Source organism: Neofelis nebulosa, chromosome 7, assembly GCF_028018385.1.
Source record: "Neofelis nebulosa isolate mNeoNeb1 chromosome 7, mNeoNeb1.pri, whole genome shotgun sequence".
In the NCBI taxonomy this organism is placed as follows: Eukaryota; Metazoa; Chordata; class Mammalia; order Carnivora; family Felidae; genus Neofelis; species Neofelis nebulosa.
Window position 1 is genome coordinate 40,247,970 of NC_080788.1, and position 24,401 is coordinate 40,272,370.

Genomic DNA, 24,401 nt, shown 5'->3' on the forward strand with positions numbered 1-24,401 from the left:
TAGAGCTATGAGTTCGAGCTGTGAGTTGTTACTTTATTTTCTTCTCTCGGTTTTCTGGAATTTTTCTGTGGAAAGGAGAGCATGTGAAGATGTAGTGCCCCATTTTCTAAATTCAAAGTCTTTAGGTGCAATACTTGATTATTTTCTATTTTCCTATAAACCAAGTAGTTGAAAAATGGCCCTTCTTATAAAAACCTTTATTCTAGAGTAATTCAAAATTATATTTCCTCTCCAATAAATAGCTTTTATTTACAGATGGCAAGAAAGTATAATTTTTAAACCTTAATTGTTAGGTATCAGTTCAAAAGATGTTGTCTGTGAAATGCCAGAAAATTTACTTTCTGACAACATCTCTAAATCATATTTCCAGCAGTACCTTGCATAGTGCCTTGCCTATAGTCAATTAAGTGTTGAATTAAAACAGTTTAGGGGCACTTGGGTTGCTCTGTTCGTTAAGCCCCTGACTTGATTTTGGCTCAGGTCATGATCTCACGGTTGTGAGATTGAGCCCTATGTTAGGCTACGCACTGGGCTTGGAGCTTGCTTGGGATTCTCTCTGTCTCCTTCTGCTCATGTGCATGCGTGTGCATGCTCTCTCTCTCTCTCAAAATCAATCAATAAAAGAAAAGAAAATAGTTAATAATTGCTGGGTAGGTTAGAAATCCAGGATCAGTGTAATGTGATTTTTTTTTTTTTAATATAAGTAATAGCATTTTGTTAAATCATTTCTTTTATTATCTCACTTTCTTAATGTTACCTAAAAGCTTTTTAAAAATTGCACTGGATTTTTTTTTTTTTAAGTTTATTTATTTTGAGATAGAGAGGGAGCGAGCATGAGCTCAGCACGGAGCTCAACACAGGGCTCGACCTGGGGCTTGATTCCACAACCACAACATCATGACCTGAGCCACCATCAAAGGTCAGACGCTTAACTGATTGAGCCACCCCAGCACCCCTGCACTGGATTTATTATAAATGAGTAGTAAACTAAGAGTTTTCGGATGTTCAGTAGTTCTGAAATTTAGAGAATTACTATCTAAGTTGTTCATAGTAGTGATTAAGATCAGGAGCCCTAGAGTCCAATTAAGTGGGTTTAAATCTAAACTCTGCCACCTCTAGGCATGTGACCTAGGAAAGTTACCTCATCAATCTGTATCTCAGTTTCCTCATTTTAAAAATAGGTTAATAATCTGTACCTTACAGTGTTGTGATAATTAAATGCATGTAAAGTGCCTAGGTTGATGTTTAGGATATAGTACTACTCAATTTTTGTCACTTTTTTGGTGTGTTTAAAAGTTCTTCATTTTAGTTACTTTCTTCAGGGTTCCCTTACAAAGCTATGAACTTGGTGGATTGTTCACTCATACTTGATAAGAGAATAGAATAAGGGGAAGTTGTTTTAATTGTCCTTTGTGGTTGAGGAAGCCTGTCTTACCATTTTTCTTTGAGAAACTATGCTTTTGGGCTCTCAGAAACACAATGTCCCCTGTGTAACATTCATGATTTGAATGGTTTATGTTGTTTTCTAATAACAGATTAAGACAGTAAAGAATAATGAGCAATTTTATCTTTTATTCAATTAGGAAGCACTAAGTAATATGGATGATTATGATAAAACCTGCTTGGAATCTGCATTAGTTGGTGTTTGCAATATTGTTCAGCAAGAATGGGGTGGTGCAATTCCTTGCCAGGTAATGATCAATTCTTTTTCATTGCCCTAAGTTAAAACCATTAACCACTGAGGTGCTTCGATTTTCTTTAGGCTCTGACACAGCATGCATTGTAATTTCTATAAACGACATTATACACGATTGGTATCTTTTTAAAAGAAGGCACTAAGTCAACACTACCATGCTTAGAAAACAGCAAAATTATGCCTTGAGGAAAGCATTCTCCTAGTAAATTGGCTTATTGCAAACCAATATTGTTTGTATAAAACACGAAGTGCTCACAGAATTTTAGAACACTTCCTAGAAGGGGTAATTATAATTTTGAATGATACAGTTATAAACATCAGTACATTATACTCTGTCTTCATTATCTCACTGTAGCATTTATTTAGCAAACTTAACCATCTCAACTGAGTTGTCTAAAAATGGGGGGAGTATGAATGTCATATATCTGTTGCCCTTTACTTAGAGTCCACAGCAGGGTCCACATTAGCATCAAGTCAGAACAGTATTAAGATGAAAAGAGAATTGGAAGTTTGCTATAAATATTAGGTACAGACATACCTCAGAGATACTGTGGGTTTGGTCCAGACTACCAGAATAAAGCTAATATTGCAGTAAAGTGAGTCACATGAATTTTTTGCTTTCCCAGTATGTATAAAATTGTTTATACTATACTGTAGTCTATTTAGTGTATAATAGCATTATGTCTAAAAAAAAAGTACATATCCTAATTTAAAAATACTTTATTGCTGGGGCGCCTGGGTGGCGCAGTCGGTTAAGCGTCCGACTTCAGCCAGGTCACGATCTCGCGGTCCGTGAGTTCGAGCCCCGCGTCAGGCTCTGGGCCGACGGCTCGGAGCCTGGAGCCTGTTTCCGATTCTGTGTCTCCCTCTCTCTCTGCCCCTCCCCCGTTCATGCTCTGTCTCTCTCTGTCCCAAAAAAAAAAAAAAAAACTTTATTGCTAAAATGCTGTCAACTGAAAGTTGTAATCACTGACACAGATCACCATAACAAAGATAGCAATAATGAAAAAGTTTAAAATATTGCAAGAATTACCAAAATGTGGCACAGAGACATGAAGTGAGCAAATACTATTAGAAAAATGGCACCGATAAACTTGCTCAGTGCAGGGTTGCCACAGACCTTCGATTTGTAAAAACTGTAATATCTGTGAAGCACAAAACAAAAACAAAAAGAAATACAATGACGAATATGCTTGTGCTTTGAGAAGTGGTACCATATTTTAAAGGAGAAAACAAAAAATCACTAACAGAAAAATTATAGTAATCTACAACAGGAGTCAGCAAGCTTTTTCTTTTTCTCTTTTTTTTTTAAACTTTATTTATTTAAGAGAGCGCATGCACACACATGAGCAAGTATGAGCTGGGGAGAGGCAGAGAGAGAGGGAGGGAGAGAATCCCAAGCAGGCTTTGCAGGGCTGTCTCACAAACCATGAGATCATGACCTGAGCTGAAATCAAGAGTCAGACACTTAACCAACTGAGCCACCCAGGCACCCCAACAAGCTTTTTCTGTATTTTAGATGTTGCAGATGTCTGTGACGACAACTCATTTCCACTGTCATGGCATGAAAGCAACCATAGATAAAAAGTAAATAAATGAAAAGCCTGTGTTGCAATAAAATTTTATTTACGAAAACAGGCAGTGTGCCATAGCATATGATTTTTTATTATATGGTCAAACATGGATTCTTTAGTAGTGTCAATGGCATAACTGGTATTTATTTTTTAAGATTGTGGTTGCCTGGGGTGAGGGATGGGTTAGGGGATTGACTTAAATGAAGCACAAGGGAGAATGGAAAGTGACAGGACAGAACTAGCCTTTATCTTGATTGTAGAAGTCGTTGCTCACTAAAGGCAGTTGTTGGAATTCCTAGAACTGTATACTAAGAAGGATGAGTTTTATTGCATGTGAAGTCTGTCTCATGAACCCAACTTTTTTTTTGGTTTTTGGGTTTTTTTCTTACTGTCAAACCACCCTGTTTTACAGAGTATGAACTCATGGGTTAATGAAGAGCCTGAGCTGCTATAAAGGTTAAATCACTTTAGCAAATGCCATAAATGCCTTTAGATCAGTTTATTTTCAGAAATAAACATATTTGGCACCTTCATAAACATTTATTTGGTAAATCTGCATACAGAATTTCTAATGTCCTAACAATATACTGAATAAATGAAATTTTGTTGTCAGTATCTTCTGAACTAGAAGCTAGCTGGTAGCACAGTTTCCTTTGCTACTTCAGTCATTTTAGAGAAGAAATTCAGAAAATATGTAACAAGCAAGATCTTGTGTACTATGCAGACTTCTGCCTTTTAATATTTTTTCTTCCTTTGCAAAAGGAAGAATCTGAATTTGAGATGTACTGTTCCCTGAGGTCATGGGGCTAGGCCTGGATCCACTTAGATTTGTTTGATGAGTTTTGGAGTGAATCAGGTCCAAAACAGTGTGCTAGGTGTGAAAGTTATTAGTGATTGTTTTTATAATCCGTTGCTATCATATAGATTTGTTTTAACATGGAGTTTTATTAACCAAGGTTTTAGACAGCTGGACCATGTCTTCATTATCTCGGTGAAGTCTGTCTCATTTTGATATTACATGAAATATTTCCATTATCACAAAGCATCTGAAAAGAGTAGGGGCAGAAGTAAATCATTATATAGCATTTGTTCATAGAAGAGGACATTGCCTTGTAATAAATTGACTATCTTCCCAAAAGATGACATCCCTCCAGGAGACTGCCATTGAGCATTCTTGGGCTTTAGAAACAAGAGCCAATCTTGGTACTTCACATGGTTGCAGTCACCTAATACTGCTTTAATGGCTGTTTTATCAAGTACAAGTCTAGAATAGGAAAAGCCAAAACAATCCTCCTCTGGAATGCTTGGAAAGTCTATCACCCTGTAGGGTCTCTGAAGCAATGAGGAAAATGATTTGTAACCACTCTCTATTGTTGGTATAGTTCGAAGGCATTTTCAAATTACAGGTTGATTAAGAATGTATTTTAAAGGTCTTATACATGTCTGGTTAAATGGTTTTTATGGGTACATTTTTAAAACACTTGTCATTTTTAAAAAATATTTTTAACGTTTATTTATTTTTTGAGAGAGAGAGAGAGAGAAACAGAATCTGAAGTAGGCTTCAAGCTCTGAGCTGTCAGCACAGAGCTCAACACGGGGCTCGAACCCACAAACCACGAGATCGTGATATGAGCTGAAGTCGGATACTTAACCAACTGAGCCACCCAGGCACCCTGAAACACTGGTCTTTTTAATTGACCAGGTAGAGTTTGACATCTCTGAAAATAGTGTCAAGGTTCAGATTTCCTAGGTCCACGTAAAATAGATCCTCATGTCATTCTTGACGTCCAGTGCCATAGGGGCCCACCCCTTAGCTAAGAGATCGAGTTCTAGTTTTAATACAATTAAGTAAGAATTGATTATATGATTTTAAGTATTCATAGGTAGGTACTAGTTTTTATGTTTAATTATATAAAATACAGTAAAATGCATAGATCTTAAGCACACAGTTCCCTGAGTTTTGACAGACGCATACACCTATATAACCACTATTCCAGTAAAGGTCTAGAACATTTCCGTTATCCAACAAAGTTTCCTCAACCCCCTTTCTAGTCATTATCCCCCTATACCCAAAGTCTCCTGTTTGATTTATCTTAGCTTTGTTGCATCTGTACTAGAACTTCATATAAATAGAGTCCTACATTGTGTCATCTTTCACTTGACAAAATGTTTTTGAGATTTATTTACCTTCTTGCTTATCTCCCTGAAGAGATGGGCTTTTCAGTGTAGGTGCAATTAGGGAGAAATGAAAACATTGCTAAATGAGACTGCTTTAAATAAATATGTTATTTCATGTACAAACCTCTCACGCTTTGCAAACAGGTTGTTCTGGTGACAGATGGCTGTCTTGGCATTGGTAGAGGGTCACTGCGGCATTCCCTAGCTACTCACAGTCAACGAAGCGAGAGCAACAGGTTTCCACTACCTTTTCCTTTCCCATCTAAGTTATACATCATGTGCATGGCAAATTTGGAGGAGGTAATACCAAGTTCTTTTTAGTTTGGTTAGATACATCTTAGGATTTTATTTTTTAGTATATTCCATTAATAGTAATATTGTGTATACTATAGCATTGAACTCCATTGGTTTCAGCTGAGGCTGGTTACTAAATTATATTTGAAAAGACTCTAGGTCTGTAATGCTCTTTGGAGGTTTAGAGGTTGCCCATCTCGGGAAACATAGCTGGACTTGTTGTTTATCCTACTTCCCACAGAGACTCTTCAGATGCCTAAAAGTCAAAATGTTCTTTTTGGTGTTAAGACATTTCTCTCGTTTAGGAATTCTTATGTCCATTCCACCAGAAATGTTGACAGAAGTGTGCTTGAACTTTTTCAGTAAAGTAACACTACTGATACATGTTTTATTAAGCTCTACTTCCTGCTTTTCTCATTTCTTTGGGAAAGTTAGTTAACCTTTCTTCACCTCAGTTTTTCTGTCTGTAGAATGTAGATAATGATGGTTCTCACCAAAAGATGTTAGAAACACCTTGGAGGAAAGATACTGTAAATACCAACTGTGGTCACTTCTGAGAATCTTAGTAAAACTTTTTGAATGAAATAGCTCTACTGGTATCATTTTATATAACATTCCTCTTAGTAACCTTGAATCAAAATTGTTATAGTTATTTTTCTCTCACATTGTTAAAAAAATCATTTCTATTACTTATTGGCTGTGTTATTGTGATGGGTTTGACCTTGGTGTGCTGATAATAATCTGTCATTGTGTGCCACTTTACAAGGGTCATCTGTTTTGCCTTGTAGCTTCAGAGTACTGATTCTTTGGATTGCCTTGAACGTCTCATAGATTTAAACAATGGTGAAGGGCAGATTTTTACTATTGATGGCCCCCTGTGCTTGAAAAATGTACAGTCTATGTTTGGGTGAGTATATCCTTTGAGCTTTTTTTGCCTTCTTACAATCTGTTGTTATAATTTGATATTCCACTATAAGATCTGTTTCATTATTTCTAATTGTTATTTTATTTTTCCCGAGTTGCACAATTGTCAGGTAAAAATTAATGGTAGTAGTGGTTTTTTAAAGTTCATTCCCTTTTAAATTAGGCATGACTGAATCAGCGATGTGTATAGATATTGACCTCCTTACAACGACTTAGCAGTTTCAAAAGATTAATTTGCTTTTGGGCTATTCAGGATTGAAATTTGCTCACCAAAAGTGTCAGACTTTGTTCTATTTCACAAATGGTCAGATCATAGTTTTGGAATCAACTTGAAGGGAAAATAAACTTAGCATCTTGAAAAAATTACATGAAAAGATATGTATCATATTACTCTTCTAATAACAATTAATCCTCATATTCTAGAAAACTAATAGATCTAGCATATACACCTTTCCATGCTGTTCTCAAGTGCGGCCATCTAACCGCTGATGTGCAAGTCTTCCCCAGACCAGAGCCTTTTGTTGTAGATGAGGAAATCGATCCCATTCCTAAAGTCATCAACACAGGTAATGTGTTTTTTAACTTCCTTCTTAGTTCGTCTGTCATCCTTACTTTCTTGTAACTTCTGACTTCTACTCTTCTCTATCCAAGAGAGGATTGAAAAGAAATGTAAGTTCTCATACCAGGGTGCTCTTGTCATCACCAGTATGTATATTTTGGGTGGGAGGAAGCATTGCCTAAGGGGTGGCAGGCTGGTAATCTTTCATGGTGAGGTCATGAATTAATCTCCAATCCTAGATAACTATAGCCCACAAATTAAATAGAGTTAGAAATCATGACCAGATTTACTAGTGACGATATCCTTGAAGTAATTCTTAAGAGATACTAAGATTGATTAGCATCATAATTAAGATCATCTGTGAAGAGCTAGCTTCTAAACTTGGCTGTGTGGTTCTTCCTGTGTGATGCTGGACAAATCACTTCCTCTAATTCTGATTGCCTAGGTGCGTGGAAATCTTTAGATGTATCATGGTCTCTCTGAGGTCTCTGCTCTGATATACTATACCCCTTTAGCCCTGTTGCTTATATTATGACTAAAAGGAAGAGATGTGCTACTGCTTTTACCTGGTTCGTGCTGATAGTGCTGTGCTTAGCTGAGATTGGCAAAGTGAGTCAAACCTAACAAGAGTGGAGAGGAGAGTTGTCTCCTGTTGGTGGGTGTACCACTCGAGGTGGTGGGTGCACGTTATATCATCATTGTCCCTTCAGTGCCTAGCACAGTATCTGATGCTTATAGGTGTTTACTAGGTAATTGCTCAGTCAACAAATGATTAAAATTAAGTGCACAGTAAATGTTCATTTCACTCATGGGTGTATAGATTTGAAGGAGTCTTGAGAGTGAAGGGCTGTGCAAAGGCTTTTTATTTTTCGTGTCTTTAAGCTCCTGGCTGTCTGGAAGTAGGGCATCCCTCTCTCTCACTGTGGCTCCTACACTGTGTTAAGCTGTGTCAAGTGTTTTGTTGCCTTCAAACCATCTAGATTCTACTCCCTCCCGTCTCTTTTGATTAGTACCTTTGAATTGGTCTTTTCTTTTCCATATAAACTTTTGGTCCAAGATCTTTGTCCATAGCTTATACTTCTTTTAAGCCACTTTAAAATGCAGGCTTTGTGCTACTCAAATGAAAAATATGTAACTGCTTTATGCTGATTCATTTGTTAGTAAGCTGAAGAAGGTAATGACAACTCTCCAGAGAAGCAGATTTCCTGGTGTGTTTGAAGTACAACGTACTCACTGTGACTCTGATTTTTTTTAAAAATCGTTTTGAGAATATGAGTATGTCTGTGCCTAGAAGAAAGACTTGAAAAGCAATTCAATAAAATATTAAGAGAGGTTTCCTTTGACGGTGAAGAATGACTGACTTTTCTTCTTTACAATTTTTAGTGTTTTTCCAAGTTTTTCTATTTATATAATCAGAAAACAAACTTTAAAAAAAAAGTACTTTGGGATAAAACTTTCATTTTTTACCTATTAGGTTTTCAACAAATACCCATGGTCTTTAATACAGCTTCTATAAAGCAATCATTGTCATGGTTATACTGCTACCTTGGGTTTATAGATAATATATTTCTTTCTCACAGAAATGTTTTTAATGATAGCTTTACTGTCCCAGGATGGCAGTTCCTCCTGCGACGGTGGCTTGGTGGATGTGCTACACTGCGATGCCCCCTGCTGACCAGAGCATCCCTGACTAAACAGGGATTCAACCTTGAAGCTTTCGTCTTGGTTGGGGACCCAGCCTCATAAAAATAAAGTCTAGCTGATTTGTCTTATAACTTAAATCATTAAATGAAAGGCATGTAGTATTATTTCTTCAGCTATTTAAAATGCAAATTATGAATCATCCAGAGAAACTTCTAATAACATTCCTAGTCAGCGCATCTGAATTCCTTACCTAAGTACTGTATTCGTGAAATCTAGTCGTAGAAAATAATGTACTTCCCTATAGCATGAATTAATTGTGTTGATTCCATTTTTTTTCAGATTTGGAAATAGTGGGATTTATTGATATAGCTGATATTTCTAGTCCCCCAGTTCTGTCCAGACATCTGGTCCTACCAATAGCACTTAACAAAGGTGAGTTCTTTTCCTATTCTGGTTATAAAGATGAAGCACCTTATGATCTGAAGAATTGGGGGAAAGGAATAGTTATTGGATCGGGTTTTTTTTTTTTAATTTTTTAATGTTTATGTATTTGTTTTGAGAGAGAGAGAGAGAGAGAGAGAGAGAGAGAGAAAGCGCATGAGCAGGGGAGGGGCAGACAGAGTGGGAAAGTCCCAGGCAGGCTCCACACTGTCAGTGCACAGCCTGATGTGGGGCTCAAACTCACAAACCGTGAGATTGTGACCTGAGCTGAAATCGAAAGTCATATGCTTAACCAACTGAGCCACCCAGGCACCCCTACTGGATTGGATTTTTAAAAAATGGAATGGGGGCCTGGGTAGCTCAGTCATTTAAGCATCTGACTTTGGCTCAGGTTATGATCTCATGGTTGGTGAGTTTGAGCCCTACATCAGGCTGTCTGCTGTCAGTGCCAGGCCCGCTTCGGATCCTTTGTCCCCTTCTTTCTCTACCCCTTCCCTGCTCACATTCTCTCAAAAATACACATTTAAAGAAAAAAAAAAAAGGAATGTCTTGGGCACCTGGGTGGCTCAGTCGGTTAAGTGTCTGACTCTTGATTTCGGCTTAGGTCAGGATCTCACTGTTCATGGGTTTTAGCCCCATGTTAGGCTTCATGCTGACAGCATAACCTGCTTAGGATTCTCTCTCTCCTCTCTCTGCCTCTCCCTCCACTCACATGCGCATGCTCGCTCGCTCTCTCTCTCAAATAAATAAATAAGCTTAAAATTTTTTTTATATAAAAATTGAATGTTGCCTAATATACTAAGAAACTGGTTCTGCTGTTGTAATTTCACGACCATAAAAGGAACCCTTTAAGCTGTCAACCCCTAGCTTCCCATATCCCTCAAGCCCAGGTAACCAGTAAATGTCCTTTTTGTTTCAATAGATTCACCTATTCTGGATGTTCCATATAAATGGAATTCATATAATATGGGAAAATGGGTTTTTATATGGATATAAGAAAACCAGAATAAGAATTTTTCTTATTTATTCCCATGTAAGCAATTTATAAGTAATATTCCTTTATAAGCAAATACTCTCCTTCCAAGGCTAGAAACAGCCTAGGAGTATAATTGGGGTCTGGGAGTTTTATAGCTAATCTCAGTCTGACCTGTTTTCTCTTCACAGAAGGTGATGAGGTGGGTACTGGAATAACTGATGACAATGAAGATGAAAACTCAGCCAATCAGATTGCAGGCAAAATACCCAACTTTTGTGTCCTGCTCCATGGCAGCCTAAAAGTGGAAGGAATGGTGGCAATAGTTCAATTAGGGTAAGAAACTTTGTTTACCTTTGGTTGAATGAAAGGGAGAATCAATTTACAGAGTAAAGGATTTCCTGGACTCCTCTGAAGGAAATAGAAATATTCTTGTCATCTTTTTCCTCTCCCTGCCATACCCTTCCCACCTACCATCACCTTCTAAACTGCTCTTTAAATCATCCCCTAAAGTCAGTATAGAGTGAGCCTTTTTTTATTTATATTGCTTTTATATCCTTTCTCTATTTTCCTCTTTTCTATTTTTATCTAGGAAATCTGGACTTAGTTATAACAGTGCTACTGCTTGCTATGATATCTTATGCAATATTCACAGACTCCTTAGCTATAAAATGAGGAGGTGGAACTAAATGAAAAAAGATGCCAAGAACATTGTTGAACATTGTATTATGTGCCAGGCACTCCTGTAGTCACTTTACATGTATTAATTCATTAAATCCCTCACAACAACAGTTGTATATAGTGTTATCCCTATTGTATAGATGAGGAAACTGAGGCTTAGGGAGGTCAGGGAACTTGCTCAGGGTCACACAGCTTGTAAACCAAAGAGCCAGGGTTCTTAACTCATGCATTCTGACTCCAGAGCCCATGCTCATAACCACTGTGCTATAACCCTTCCCTATGAGGAAAACCTTTCTAGCTTTCACGTGTGCTGCAGTCTTGAAATTTGCAAAGCCATCTGCTTCCCTGTCTATAATACTTATTGTTAGGAAAGAAGAGGTGACTGATCATCTTCTGGCCATCACCTGGGGTTGACTGGTATAGAAGATGAAGAGATTAGGAGTACTCAAATGAAGCTCCATTTCTACTTGAGTTAAAATTACCTGGTCCAAAAAGAAGAATAGAATTCTTATTAGGTATTAGTTTGCTGAGTTACTTGTACTGGCTCTGAATATGAGAATCCCTTGGGGCCCCTTGAGAGGCGGGAACGGAGTTGGGTGATGGCTTTGTGCCCTTTGTTAGAAGTACTCCCTGTGTTGGTGTTGCTGTGAATGACTCAAGGAGGCAGCTGAAACATAGGTTGCAGCCCTTACTCCTTCCGACCTCTGTGGCTATTTGCTGCCCTTGTGATTTTTTTTTTTTTTTAATGTTTATTTTTAAGAAAGAGAGACAGAGTGCTAGAGGGGGAGGGCAGGGAGAGAAGGAGACAAAGAATCTGAAGCAGACTCCAGGCTCCAAGCTGTTAACTTTACAGTCCCAGGCTTGACATTCTTCTGGTCTTCCATCTTCTCTCCATCTAGTCCTGAATGGCATGGAATGCTCTACTCCCAAGCTGACAGCAAGAAGAAATCAAACCTCATGATGTCTCTCTTTGAGCCTGGCCCAGAACCTCTCCCATGGCTAGGGAAAATGGCACAGTTGGGTCCTATTTCAGGTATAACCCAGATCAGATTTTACTTACCTTGACTTTGTTTTCTGTCTACTATTCTGAATGGCTCTGACTGTGTAGTCAGAGAGCTGTGTGATCTCCCTTAGGGGTGTGCTGTGGTCTCTGATGCTGGATATGTGCATGGAGAACCCCAACAGAATTTGATGTTTGAACTTTTAACTTTATGTCAAGGAAAACCAACATTTAGGTTGCTTTAAGTAAATGTAAATACTTTCGCTGCTTAGGGTGAAAAGATACTGTCTATAAACTTTTTTTTCTCCAGTGCACTATTTTCAAACCAGGTAACCTCAATCATTCCTAGAGAATTTAATTCCCTTCCTTCTGGAAAGTGTTTTCCCTCACCTTTCCTAACATTACATTCTCCTGGTATTTTCTTGTCCTTTTGTCTTTTTCTCTTGCCTCATGATTTTCAGAATGCTGTTTGCCTTCTTCTCTTAGCTTATTACTCTCTCTTGGTTATTTCGTCAGCCATTACAGCTTCAGCTTCCCCTAGATCCATCACTCTGGTCCTACTCGATCTCTCCCTGGAACTTGCATATTGTATTTCCAGTTCCTAGTTGGACCTGTCCACCTAGATATTCTGCCTTAGTACTAAGCTCAGCATGTTTGTTACAGAAACCAGTGTCTCTCACCCTTTCCCTCACTAAATGGTTACTTCTGATTTCCTTGCCCCTACCGATGGAAGCCTAAGTACTTCTAGGTACCCAGGCTCCAACTGTAGAGTCATCCTTGACTTATTTGGGCCCATTTCAATTTCAGGTACATCTACCAAGCAACCTTTCAGGGGATAAAAGAGTTAGCAGGAGTTAGTTGCTCAAAGTCTAGTGGAAAGTGGAATAATAAACATAGACTGGTACAAGATCAGAGTTGGCTTTAATGATCATCTCTGCCAGAGAACTCAGGAGAATCTTCACAGAGGAGGGACACCTTAGCTGGAGTTTGAAGAAAAAGATGTACTGAGCTGATGAAGGCAAAGGGGGCATCCTGGACAAATGGAACACCTATAGAAAAACAAATCTGGAACACAAAGGTTGAGGGTAGCGGTGGGAGGGCCAGATGTTAGGTTAGAGCTTGGCAATGGCTGGAATAGGGCAGGCTTCATTTGAAGTGTGAAGAGCTAAAACTATTCTGCAGGTACTGGGAAGCCACTGAAGGAGGTGCATGTGAGAACAGTGGAGATACCAGTTGGGAGACTTTGTGTTCTGGGCAGTGGAGCCTCTGGAGTTGTGCGGTTTGGCTGACATTAAGTGAGAGCTAATGAATTTACGTTTAGAAAGATAATACTGTGGAGTGTGGATTTGGCCTGCTCCGTTTCCGACCTGGGCCGGTTCACCCCTCCTTAGGCAACCTGGTGGTCCCCCGCTCCCGGGAGGTCACCATATTGATGCCGAACTTAGTGCGGACACCCGATCGGCATAGCGCACTACAGCCCAGAACTCCTGGGCTCAAGCGATCCTCCTGCCTCAGCCTCCCGAGTAGCTGGGACTACAGGCGCGCGCCACCGCGCCCGGCTGGAGTGTGGATTTGGAAAGGTAAGGGCATCCTGCAGTTCGAAGTCTACTGTGACATTCCTAAAGATGAGAGCCCAGAACAGGGCAGTGGCTGGGAATAGATAGGGTGGGGATCCATGCAAAAGATATTCAGGAGGTAGAATCAACAGTCTTTAGATATGGGAATAAAGGAAATGGAAGTGTCAAGAATGATCCCAGGTTTCTGAACTAGACTGCCGGGTGAAAGGTGATACTGTTGATTGAAAGAGAGAAAAGGATGCCTGGGTGGCTCAGTTGGTTGAATATACGACTCTTAATTTCAGCTCACGTCATAGTCTCATGGTTTGTGGGCTCAAGCCTCATGTTGGACTCTGTGTTGACAGCACGGAGCCTGCTTGGAATCCTCTCTCTCCCTCCCTGCCACCTCAAAATAAATAAAACTTTAAAAAAAAATGAACAGAACAGAGGAGGAAGAGTAGGTTTGGGAAGACATCTTTTGTGTATTTCGAGTTTATGCCTATGAGATTTAAGTGGAGGTGCCTAGAGACAACTCCTGGAAGAGTTCTAGAGAGGGGGCAGAGTTGGATGTATAATTTTTAGTTATAAGCATATCACTGATAGTTAAAATGGTGAAAATGAGCATAAGCTTAGGTAGTGGTTTCACACATTTGATTTTTCGTATGCATTAAAAAAAAAAAACAAAACTTGTTTAAAAATTGTTTCCTGGGCCCCACTTAAAGATGGGGTAGGACTGATTCAGTAGGTCTGAATTCTGGCCTAAGAACTTACAATTTTAATATAACCCAAGTGATAACAGTCCAGGTGATCCATAACCACACTTTAAGAAGCCCTACCCTCAGGAAGCTGTGTAGTTAAGGCAAAAAAGGAGCCAAGGACCAAACCCCTAGGAAGGACTAACTGGTGGGGACAGTGGAAAGGGCGCTGGCTAGTAAAGGAAAATGAGAAGGAATAGGCAGAAGGAAAAGGAGAAAACAGTGATGTCACAGAAACCAAAACAACAGAGAGTCAAGAAGAAAGTACATTGTCTCATACACATGTAAGATACATGACCTACATACTCTGTCTTATACATATGTGCATGCATATATGCACATATATGCCTAGAAAAGAGTTTGACTAAATATACACCCTAGATGCTAGACCAAGAGTCAACAAGCTTTTTCAGTGAAGGGCAAGATAATAAATATTTTAGACTTTGCAGGTCATGTGCTCTCTGTTATAACTCCTATTAACTCTGCCATTATAGCACAGTACATAAATGAATGGGAATGACATATTCCAATAAAATTTTCTTCATGGACACCAAAATTTAAACTTCATACAATTTTTGTGTGTCATGAAATATTTTGATTTCCCCCAGCTATTTAAAAATATAAAAACCATTTGTAACTCAAAAAGAAGGCCATAGTTGGCCAGCTCTTGATCCAGGATGCAGGGGCTGGTGTTTTAAAGCTTACACAGGGAAAGAGAATGTGACTTTGCTTCCAAATAAGATAAAACTGAAAACTCTGAGTAAAGCTAGGAATGCGGAACGTCTACTCCCTTAGTGAGAGGATGACAAGAACCCATTGTTTCTACCTGCTTTTCCAGATATTATAAAAATTAAAGTCTCCTGGGGTGCCTGGATGGCTCAGTCGAGTAGCTGACTCTTGGTTTTGGCTCAGGTTCATGGGTTTGAGCCCTGCATTGGGCTCTGCACTGGGCTCTGTGCTGACAGCGCAGAGCCTGCTTGGGATTTTCTCCCTCTCTCTCTCTCTCTCTCTCTCTCTCTCTCTCTCTCTCTCTCTGCTCTTCCTCCTCCAAGTAAATAAATAAATAAACAAATAAACTTAAAAAATTAAAAGTCTCACGAGTCCTGCACCATGCAGATTGACACTCCCAGTTCTGAAGTGGGGATCCCCAAAACCAAGCAATGCACTAACCCGTTTCTGAAGCAATGAAACCCACAGTGCAACCTCCGGAGTTAATATAATGGCAACACAGGGCATAAAGACTTGTGCAGAAAAACCATCCAAGCTGAAGATGAGTTCCTGATTTGAAGAAAAGCCTTTAAATTATATGAGAATTATATCTCCTTTGAATGGAGACCAACAGGAAGATTAGGATTGCCACCTTGAGAACTTAATGTGAAAGAGGCCACAGAATGTTGTAAATGACTAAAGAGTTTTAGGAAGGAATGGAAATGAAGAGGAAAGAATCATTTGACGTTGACAGGACATTTTTTGTGGCTTTGTTAAGAGTAGCTTCAGTCGTGGTTAGACAAGAGGCAAGTTGAGGAATGAGTGAGAGATGAGGAAACGAAGATGACAAGTTTGCCACAAGAGGAGAGAAGTAAGGCAGTAATTGGAGAGCACTGGGCGCAAGAAGCCATGTGTATGTGTTAGGGTGAAGAGATTGCTCACCTCCTGGTCTCTGTAGCATTCCTGAATTTATTCTCCCTTTTTGTTTGCACTGCTCTTGCCTTGGTCTGGTTTTCTTTTACCTTTCATTTAGATCAAAGGTCGGCTAACCAATGCCTGCTGGCCACACTAGCCCACTGCTTGTTTTGTAAATAAAGTTCTACTCTAAAGGTTTATTACATGGTCACATGCATTAATTGATGTTTATCGAGGACTGCTTTCCTGCTTCAGTGGCAGAGTTGAGTAGTTACAACAGAGACCATATAACCCACAGACTCTAAAATATTTACTGCCTGCCTTTTTGCAGGAAAAGTTTGTCAACCCCTGACCTAGACTTGTGACATTCTCACGCAGATACTTGTCGATGATCTAAGATGTAGCATTTAAGTTCCTTTCTAATCTAGTTTCCAATCTAGTCGTGCTTGGTTTGTTACACATGTTCTTTATTCAAATTGAACTGCTTTTTACTTTGCCCCATATTCATTTTTTTCTCCCTCAGGGTCTGTTCTCTTCAAATGAAGATAATAAGAGCTAACATTTTGTTGAATTTAACTTTGTACCAGGCATTCTGCTAGACAATGAAGTGTGTAATCTCCTTTAATTCTCGTGACAGTCTTACGAGGTTAGAATTGCCATTATGACAGCAAGTAATAATTGATAATAAAACTTACCTTAGTGGGTTGTTGAGAGAATTTATTGAGAGAATGTGCATAAAGTGACACACAATAGATATATAAATGGTAGATCCTGCTGTTTTTATTGTTTTCTTTTCCTTTTTTTAAAGTATAATGTACACTGTTAGTTTCAGGTGTACAATATAATGATTCAACAATTACATTACTCAGTGCTCATCATGATAAGTGTATTCTTAGTTCCCTTTATCTATTTCACGCATCCTCCCACCCATCTCCTATCTGGCAACCACCAGTTCTCTGTATTTAAGAGTCTGGGCTTTGTTGTTTTGCCTTTTTCTTTGTTCATTTGTTTCTGAAATTCCACACATGAGTGAAATCATATGGTGTTTGTCTTTCTCTGACTTATTTCACTTAGCATTATACCCTCTAGGTTCATCCATGTTGTTGCAGATGGCAAGATCTTTCTTTTTTATGGCTGAATAATAGTCCCTTGTGTGTGTGTGTATATATATCACGTCTTCTTTATCCATTCATCTATCAAAGGACGTGAGTTGCTTCCATATCTTGGCTATTGTAAATAATGCTGCAAAAAACACAGGGGTACATATATCTTTTCAAATTAGCGTTTTCATTCTCTTTGGGTGAATACCATAGTGGAATTGATGGATCATATGATAATTCTGTTTTTAGTTTTTTGAGGAACCTGCATACTGTTTTCCACAGTGGCTGCACTAATTTGTATTCCCACTAGCATTGCCCAAGGGTTTCTTTTTCTCCACATCCTAGCCAGCACTTGTTATTTTGTGTGTGTGTGTGTGTGTTAATTTTTTTTTTTTTTATTGTAGACATTCTGACAGGTACAAGGTGGTATAGCATTGTGGTTTTTATTTGCGTTTCCCTGATGATTAGTGATATTGAGCATCTTTTCATGTGCCTGTTGGGCAGTTGTATGTCTTTTTGGAAAATTGTCTGTTCAAGTCCTCTGCCCATTTTTTAATTGGATTATTTGTTTTTCTGGTATTGCATTGTATAAGTTTTTTATATATTTTTAATATTAACCCCTTATCAGATATATCATTTGCAAGTACCTTCTCTCATTCAGTAGGTTGCCTTTTTGTTTTGTTGATAGTTTCCTTTTCCATGCAAAAAGCTTTTTATTTTGGTGTACTCCCAATAGCTTAGTTTTGTTTTTGTTTACCTTGCCTGAGGAGACATACCTAGAAAAATATTTCTATGGCCTATGTCAAAGAAGTTGTTTTTATTTATTTATTTATAGTCACAGCAAGGCATGCAGAACAATACCATTGTTTATGCCTTTCCCTCCTACTTCTCATTCTGTTCCTAGAAACAACCACTAACAACTTATAATTTGGGGATGGGTTTTTTTTTTATATTTACATTTCTAATTAATATACATATATAATTATTTCTTAACTTTTTTTTTTCATTTTAAATGTCATATTTTTGACTTTTTAAGATTCACTACTTAGCTCTCTTATCAACACCATCCCAACCCACCCCTCCAAGAAGCACATTTTCCCTTTCTGTATCCTTCCAGTGCGGTTATAGTGTTCTTGGTTGTTCCAGTGTGGTTATAGTGTTCTTGATTGTCCTTGTTAGACAATGTGTTAATTACACCTAAGCCATGTGGTGTATACCAAGTTACATTTTGTTTTGCAATTCCTTGTTCTCTGCCCCACTTTTTTTTTTTTCTAGCAGGCAAAATAAATGTGCAGGTGACCCTTGAATAATATGGGGGTTATAACTTTTAACTCCTCCAAAACTTAACTATTAAGAGCCTACTAATGACTAGAAGCGTTACCGATAACAAACAGTTAACACATATTTTGTATGTGTACTATATAATGTATTCTAGAGAAAAGAAAATGTTATTAAGAAAACCCTCAGGAAGAGAAAATACACTTACAGTACTTGTATTTATGGAAGAAATTCTGTGTGTAAGTGGACCTGTGCATTTCAAACCCATGTTGTTCGGAGGTCAGCTGTATCCTAACATGAAAAGGAAGGCAATAATCAGAGAGACACTCCGATCTCTGAGGTTGCTCAGAGACTTCAGGAAATAACTGGGCAAGTAGGCTTTGGGGGCAGCCAGTGGCAGATGAGAGCAGTCCTCCCTCAGGGTTCTCATGGCCTTCCTCTCTACTTAGTTTTTCTTTGCTCCTTTTTTTGTGTACTTACTGCTAATTCCTACTTTCCTATCTTCCAGCTACATTCTTTCAGTATGTATTTTTGTCAGTTTTCTTTTTTATTCCCCTTAGTATCATTTCCCTTCCTCTTGTTTCATAAAGTGAATTGGTTGTTGTCGAGGCCTGTTGGAGAGCTGTCAGCCTTCCCATCTCTCCTCTGGCTCTCCTGTTTCATGACTCCTCCTGAGAAAAGGATACATGGAAAGTAGATGTTTGAAACCTTGCCTATTTGGCAATGTTCGTATTTCATCCCTTACACTCAGTTGATGGTTTTGTTGGAGTTATGGGTTTGGAATCACTTTCCCTTAGAGTTTTGAAGCATAGCTCTATTTTTCCTTTCTGGCTTCCAGTGTTGCTGTTAAGAGTCTAGTGCCATGCTGTCAGGGCTTTGATGCTCTGTTTTCTCTGCACTCCTGGAGGTGCTTCTTTGTGTCCCTTGTGTTCTGGATTTTCAGAATGATGTCCTTAGTTGTTGGTCTCCTCATTCATAGTGCTGGGCATTCAGTGGGCCCTTCCATCTAGCAATTCATGTTCTTCAGTTCTGGAAACATGAATTATGTCTTTGATTTTCCCCTCTCCATATTCTCTCTTCTCCCTTTCTAGAACATCTGTTTATGATTTTTGTGTATAATTTTCTTCCACCCATTTTTCCATTTTTTTCTAATTCCTGTAAGTTGTCTTCAGTTTTACCTTGCAACTGTCTTTTTTTTTTTTTTTTGGTTAATTCTGCTATCATATTTCTTATTTCTTTTTTTTCATATTTCTTATTTCTAAGAGTCTCCTGTTCTTTATTCATAAATGCAGTATTTTCTGTCTGCCAAGCCAGTTATCACATAAAGTCCCCAAACAATTAGAGGCAGTACAAGATAGACTTTGATCAGGTGTTGAAATGTTTGGTACTGATACTGGGTGCTATAGTAGAAAAGGGTCTAGAGAAAGTACCGTGTGCCAGGAAAACTTGGGACAGATCATGGAGAAGGTGGGATAGGATCAAGACCTAGAGTGTAAGTTTATGCGAGGAACAGTGGTGTTCAGTAGTAGAAAACCTGTTGCTTTTGCAGCCAGGCCCAGCTGGGTCACTGTGAAACCCGTGAAGGTCCAACCTGTCTAACCCTTTGTTTCCTCATCTTTAATGGGACTGATAATATCTACCCTGTAGGGTTGCTCTAAGGAGAGAAGGTCTATATGTAAAATGTTTGACACACAGTTGGAATTTAATAAATATTCTTTATTCTGTAAGTTCCTTGAATCCAGAAAAATATCTTCTCCGGTCACACTAGCAGGTGCTTGCTACATGGTGGGTCGACCAAATAGCTCATGAGTGAATAAGTGAGTAAGGGAATAAATGAATGAGGAAAGGGGAGCACCCCAGGCAGAGGAAATAACAGAAATAGTGGCAGAGAAGTTGGAAATAAACATGTTACATGGAAAAAGACTGCTGGGACCTTGGCCTGGCTAAAAAATGTGTGTGTGTGTGTGTGTGTGTGTGTGTGTGTGTGTGTGTATGTATACATACATATATACATATATATATATACACATATATATACATACATACATACATATATACATACATACATACAAGTATTTATGGAAATAGGTCTAGAAAGCTGGACCAGTACTTCTGGAGGGGCTGGGAGGAGAGGGGATTGACAGGAGTTGTGGGGCCAGTATAAAACATTAAATTAATGACCAGATTGGGGTTAGAGAGCTTCTCACTCAGAGAAACTAGGCTAATTCCAGTTTCCAACATGAACATTTGGGCAAGGGAGTTAAACTCCCTGAACTTGGAGAAATGATCCCTGCTCTGTCTACCCCAGAAGGTGGTAATAATCAGGATAAAATGAGCCAGTAGATGTAAGTATGCTTTGTAAGTTTGCGGCAAAGTTTCATTGGCTCAGGAAGCAAATAGAAAAACAGAAATCCTTGTTTATTCACATGACTGAAAAACAACCTGGCTTTTAATCTTTGGAAACAAGAACTAATAAACTATGATGACCTGGGATATGTTTCACCAAAAAATATTTTTTATGCTCTTTCTTTAATTTGGCTATATGTAATTTTCCTTTGGAATTTTCTCAGTGCCTAGACTGATGTCCAACCCACGAGCCATTATATACTTGAGGATATTTAAATTTAATGAAGATAGTAAAATTTAAAATTCAGTTCCTCACTCTAGCCACAAGTCAAGTGTCCAATGGCCGTGTGGTCTAGTGACTGCCATTTGATCATTGTAGTAAATTCTGTTGGAGAGTCCTGGGCTTGACTATATAGAATTGTATTATGTATTTTTATATATTTTTTAAATACGTACTTCAGTATTGTTGCATGCATTTGTATTATTCTCTCTGAACTCAATTTATAAAGCAGATAAGTGAAGCTTGTCTCTTTGAAAACATTAAGCTGTTTTGTTTTTTTTACCTACATGGGCCTCAGTTGATTGTTTATAGACTTCTACATCAGTGGCTTTCTATTGCAAACAGATTCCCTAACCTGAGGGAAGTTAATAGATTTTCTTAATTAGGGAAGTAACAGGATGTAGAAGATTGAATGATTCAAAGAGCTTTTAGCCTAATTGGAAATGTAATTGTATGTTTTGCCAGATATCATTTTAAAAATGTCTTTTTCTTTTAAGATGCTAAGGAAAACCCTTACGGTGAAGATGACAATAAGAGCCCATTCCCCCTGCAGCCCAAAAACAAACGCAGTTATGCCCAGAATGTGACTGTCTGGATCAAACCCAGTGGCCTACAGGTAAGACTACCATTCAGGTTGCTTTCCACTGGGGACAGGAGGAGGGATTCTGGCAAGCAGGCAGACCTTTGATTTGATTTTCCTTTCCTTTGATACTTAGTAATTCATTTACTTCTAATGTTTGTCATTATTTCCAAAAAAGAATTGAGGTGGCCTACAGTAAAACACGTATGCAGCAAAATCACTTCTTAGAAAATTTAGAGCAGTAAAAAACCTGGAGGAAGAGGAGAGAGAATTGTGCCAGGAACCCAAGGCAAATGATAATTATATTTGAGCAATTTGGCTCTGAGCTTCCTGCTACCAAGGTCAAAAAAGCAACATGTAGGATTATATGGTTTTTCTGGTCTGATAAAAGGAAGCATGTCGGTTCTAGAGAGATACATTTTCCTGGCATTGAATTTCAGTGTAAAATTTTTGACATAGTGAGGCATTGACATAATGGGTTTTTATCTTTAACAACAGTTTTGAGAAAGATATAAAAATCTCTTTGGGGTTATTTCTTCTGTCCCCACAGTAGAACCCAAGCAATGGCATTACACTTTAATTCTACAAACACACTTTCTTGGGAAGCTAAGATGATACTGTCACAAGGTATGTTGCTTTCAGGCAAGGTACTCAGTGATGCTTCTCCTTCCGCTGACGTATAGTCCTTTCTGCCTCTTTTTAAAAATCATTTTTGAACCTTTTTTCTCATTTGAGCACCATCTTCTTTTTCTTTGTTCCTCCAATGAATTCAACCTAAGCCAAATGAGAAGAGGCAGTTAGGCCACCTGACAAGGAAATAGCTTTGGCTGATGGCACAGTTCCTTTTAGCCCCCTCTCCGTGGAGACTGGACACGTCCTGTCGTGGCTAAGAGGGTAGGGGTTTTGTTGGAAAATCAGGTTCTCTCTTTCCTGCCATCCTTGACCCCAGCACTCCCCTGTCACAAGGATTGCTGATTTTTTTTCTTAAATTACTTTTTATATTTTGTTTTGGTCTGGTTGTGTATATTTTTTAAGTTTATTTATTTTGAGAGAGAGAGAGAGCAGGCAGAGGAGGGGCAGAGAGAAAGTGGGAGAGAGAGAATCCCAAGCAGGCTACACACTGTCAGTGTAGAGCCCGATGTGGGGCTCATACTCATGAAACTGTGAGATCATGACCTGAGCCAAAACCACTTAACCTAACTGAGCCACCCAGGCACCCTTGGGTGAATTTTTTAATTGTGAAATACACATAATATAGAAGTTATCATTTAAGCCATTTTAAAGTAAACCATTCAGTGGCATTTAGTACAACCATAATGTTATACAACCATCATCACTGTGCAGCTCTAGAACATTTTCATCACCCCAAAAGGTAACCCTGTACCCATTAAGCAAGTCACTCTACATTCCTGACTTCCCCCAACCCATGACAACCACTAATCTGCTTTTTGTCTCTATGGATTTGCCTAGTCTAGATATTTCATATAAATAGCCTCATATAATGTGTGGGTTTTTGTGTTTGGCTTCCTTCACTTAGCTTAATGTTTTCAGTGTTCATATATCTTGCAGCATGTATCAGTACTTCATTTCTTTTGATGATGGCTACATTTATCCATTCATTCAGTTGACAAACATTTGAATTGTTTGCACCTTTTGACTATTGTGGATAATGCTCCTGTGAATATTTGTCAGAATTTGTTTTCTTTTGTTGCTGTGCTGTTGTCATAACTAAGAAATCATTACCAATCTAAGGTCATGAGAGTTTACCCCTGTGTTTTCTTCCAAGAATTTTGTAGTTTTTCCTCTTACATTTAGGTCTCTGAAGCATTTTGAGTTAATTTTTTTGTATATGGTGTGAAGCAAGGGTCCAGCTTCATTCTTCTACATGTGGATATCCAGTTGTCCTGGCACCATTTGTTGAAGAGACTATTATTCTTCTCCCCCAGGTCCTGGTGCCCTGGCCAAAAAGCAGCTGGCCATAGATATATGAGTTTACTGGGTTTGTTTTTGTAAGACAAGTTCATTTCTGTCACCCAGCGGGATTTATTATCAAACATTTTGAAGGAGGGAGGTGCTTTACTAATGTTGAACAGAATAGTGACATTAACTCACAAGAGATTCTCTGTTCCCATATTCATTTCTCTAAACATTTAGAGATATCCTTTTGTATTCTTACCCCTGTTACCACAGAATCCTTATGTTGAAATCTTTTTACCCTTGATAGACAGATGTACAGAAGATTTTAAGAAATGCAAGGAAACTACCTGAAAAAACACAGACATTCTATAAGGTAAGACTGTCAGAATTACAGTGGAAAAGGGTGGGCCCTGGTATGTGTGCCAAAAATAAATGGTTCACAGTAGTTACAAATGTGGGGTGGCAGAGTGAACATGGACAGGAATTAGAAATGTTTAGATTATGCCTCAGTTTTTTCCTTGATAAAGTCAATAGAAATGATAGGTCCACTGCTGACCCAAAATCTAAGAAGTGGATGTGTTTAAATGCCCTGGTTCTGTGCAGAAGGGCTCCTCCGTATTGGTGCTGCTGTGAATGGCTGAGGGAAGGAGTTGAAAGAACCTGTGGGTCAAAGCCCTTAACCCCTGTCACCACTCTCCTGTGAGTATCCACCCAAACCCCAGGCAGCCAGGATGACTTTCTGGGATGGTGATCCCCAAAGCATTCTTACTGTACCAGAGAAGCTGCTCTCAGGAATGACTATTAACATTGCACTTTTATGAGTTGCAAAAGGACGGCCCTCTGGAATCCTGTCTAGCTGAATCCAAAACAGTTGGTGAAGGGGATAAAGTTACAAGGAGGGGAGTTGAGGGGGTAATTTAAGTACACTCCTTGTTTCTCCCCTGTCCATTTGGTGTTTGGCCAAAATTAAATTAAGTGGCAGTGTGAGGTATGCCGTGTTGT

The 24,401-nt window shown here is 38.7% G+C and overlaps 1 protein-coding gene across 2 annotated transcripts in view; it reads left to right on the forward strand.

Annotated features, from left to right (window-relative positions):
* Positions 1-24,401, forward strand: part of INTS14 (integrator complex subunit 14) — a 30,715-nt gene that overhangs the window by 4,363 nt on the left and 1,951 nt on the right. For both annotated transcript variants that reach the window (XM_058737340.1, XM_058737339.1), the window contains exons 3-11: positions 1,584-1,691; positions 5,593-5,748; positions 6,531-6,649; positions 7,090-7,232; positions 9,209-9,301; positions 10,475-10,619; positions 11,864-11,997; positions 21,400-21,518; positions 23,707-23,772. In XM_058737340.1, coding sequence (XP_058593323.1) covers positions 1,584-1,691; positions 5,593-5,748; positions 6,531-6,649; positions 7,090-7,232; positions 9,209-9,301; positions 10,475-10,619; positions 11,864-11,997; positions 21,400-21,518; positions 23,707-23,772 — 1,083 coding nt within the window. The remainder of the gene's footprint in view (positions 1-1,583; positions 1,692-5,592; positions 5,749-6,530; positions 6,650-7,089; positions 7,233-9,208; positions 9,302-10,474; positions 10,620-11,863; positions 11,998-21,399; positions 21,519-23,706; positions 23,773-24,401) is intronic.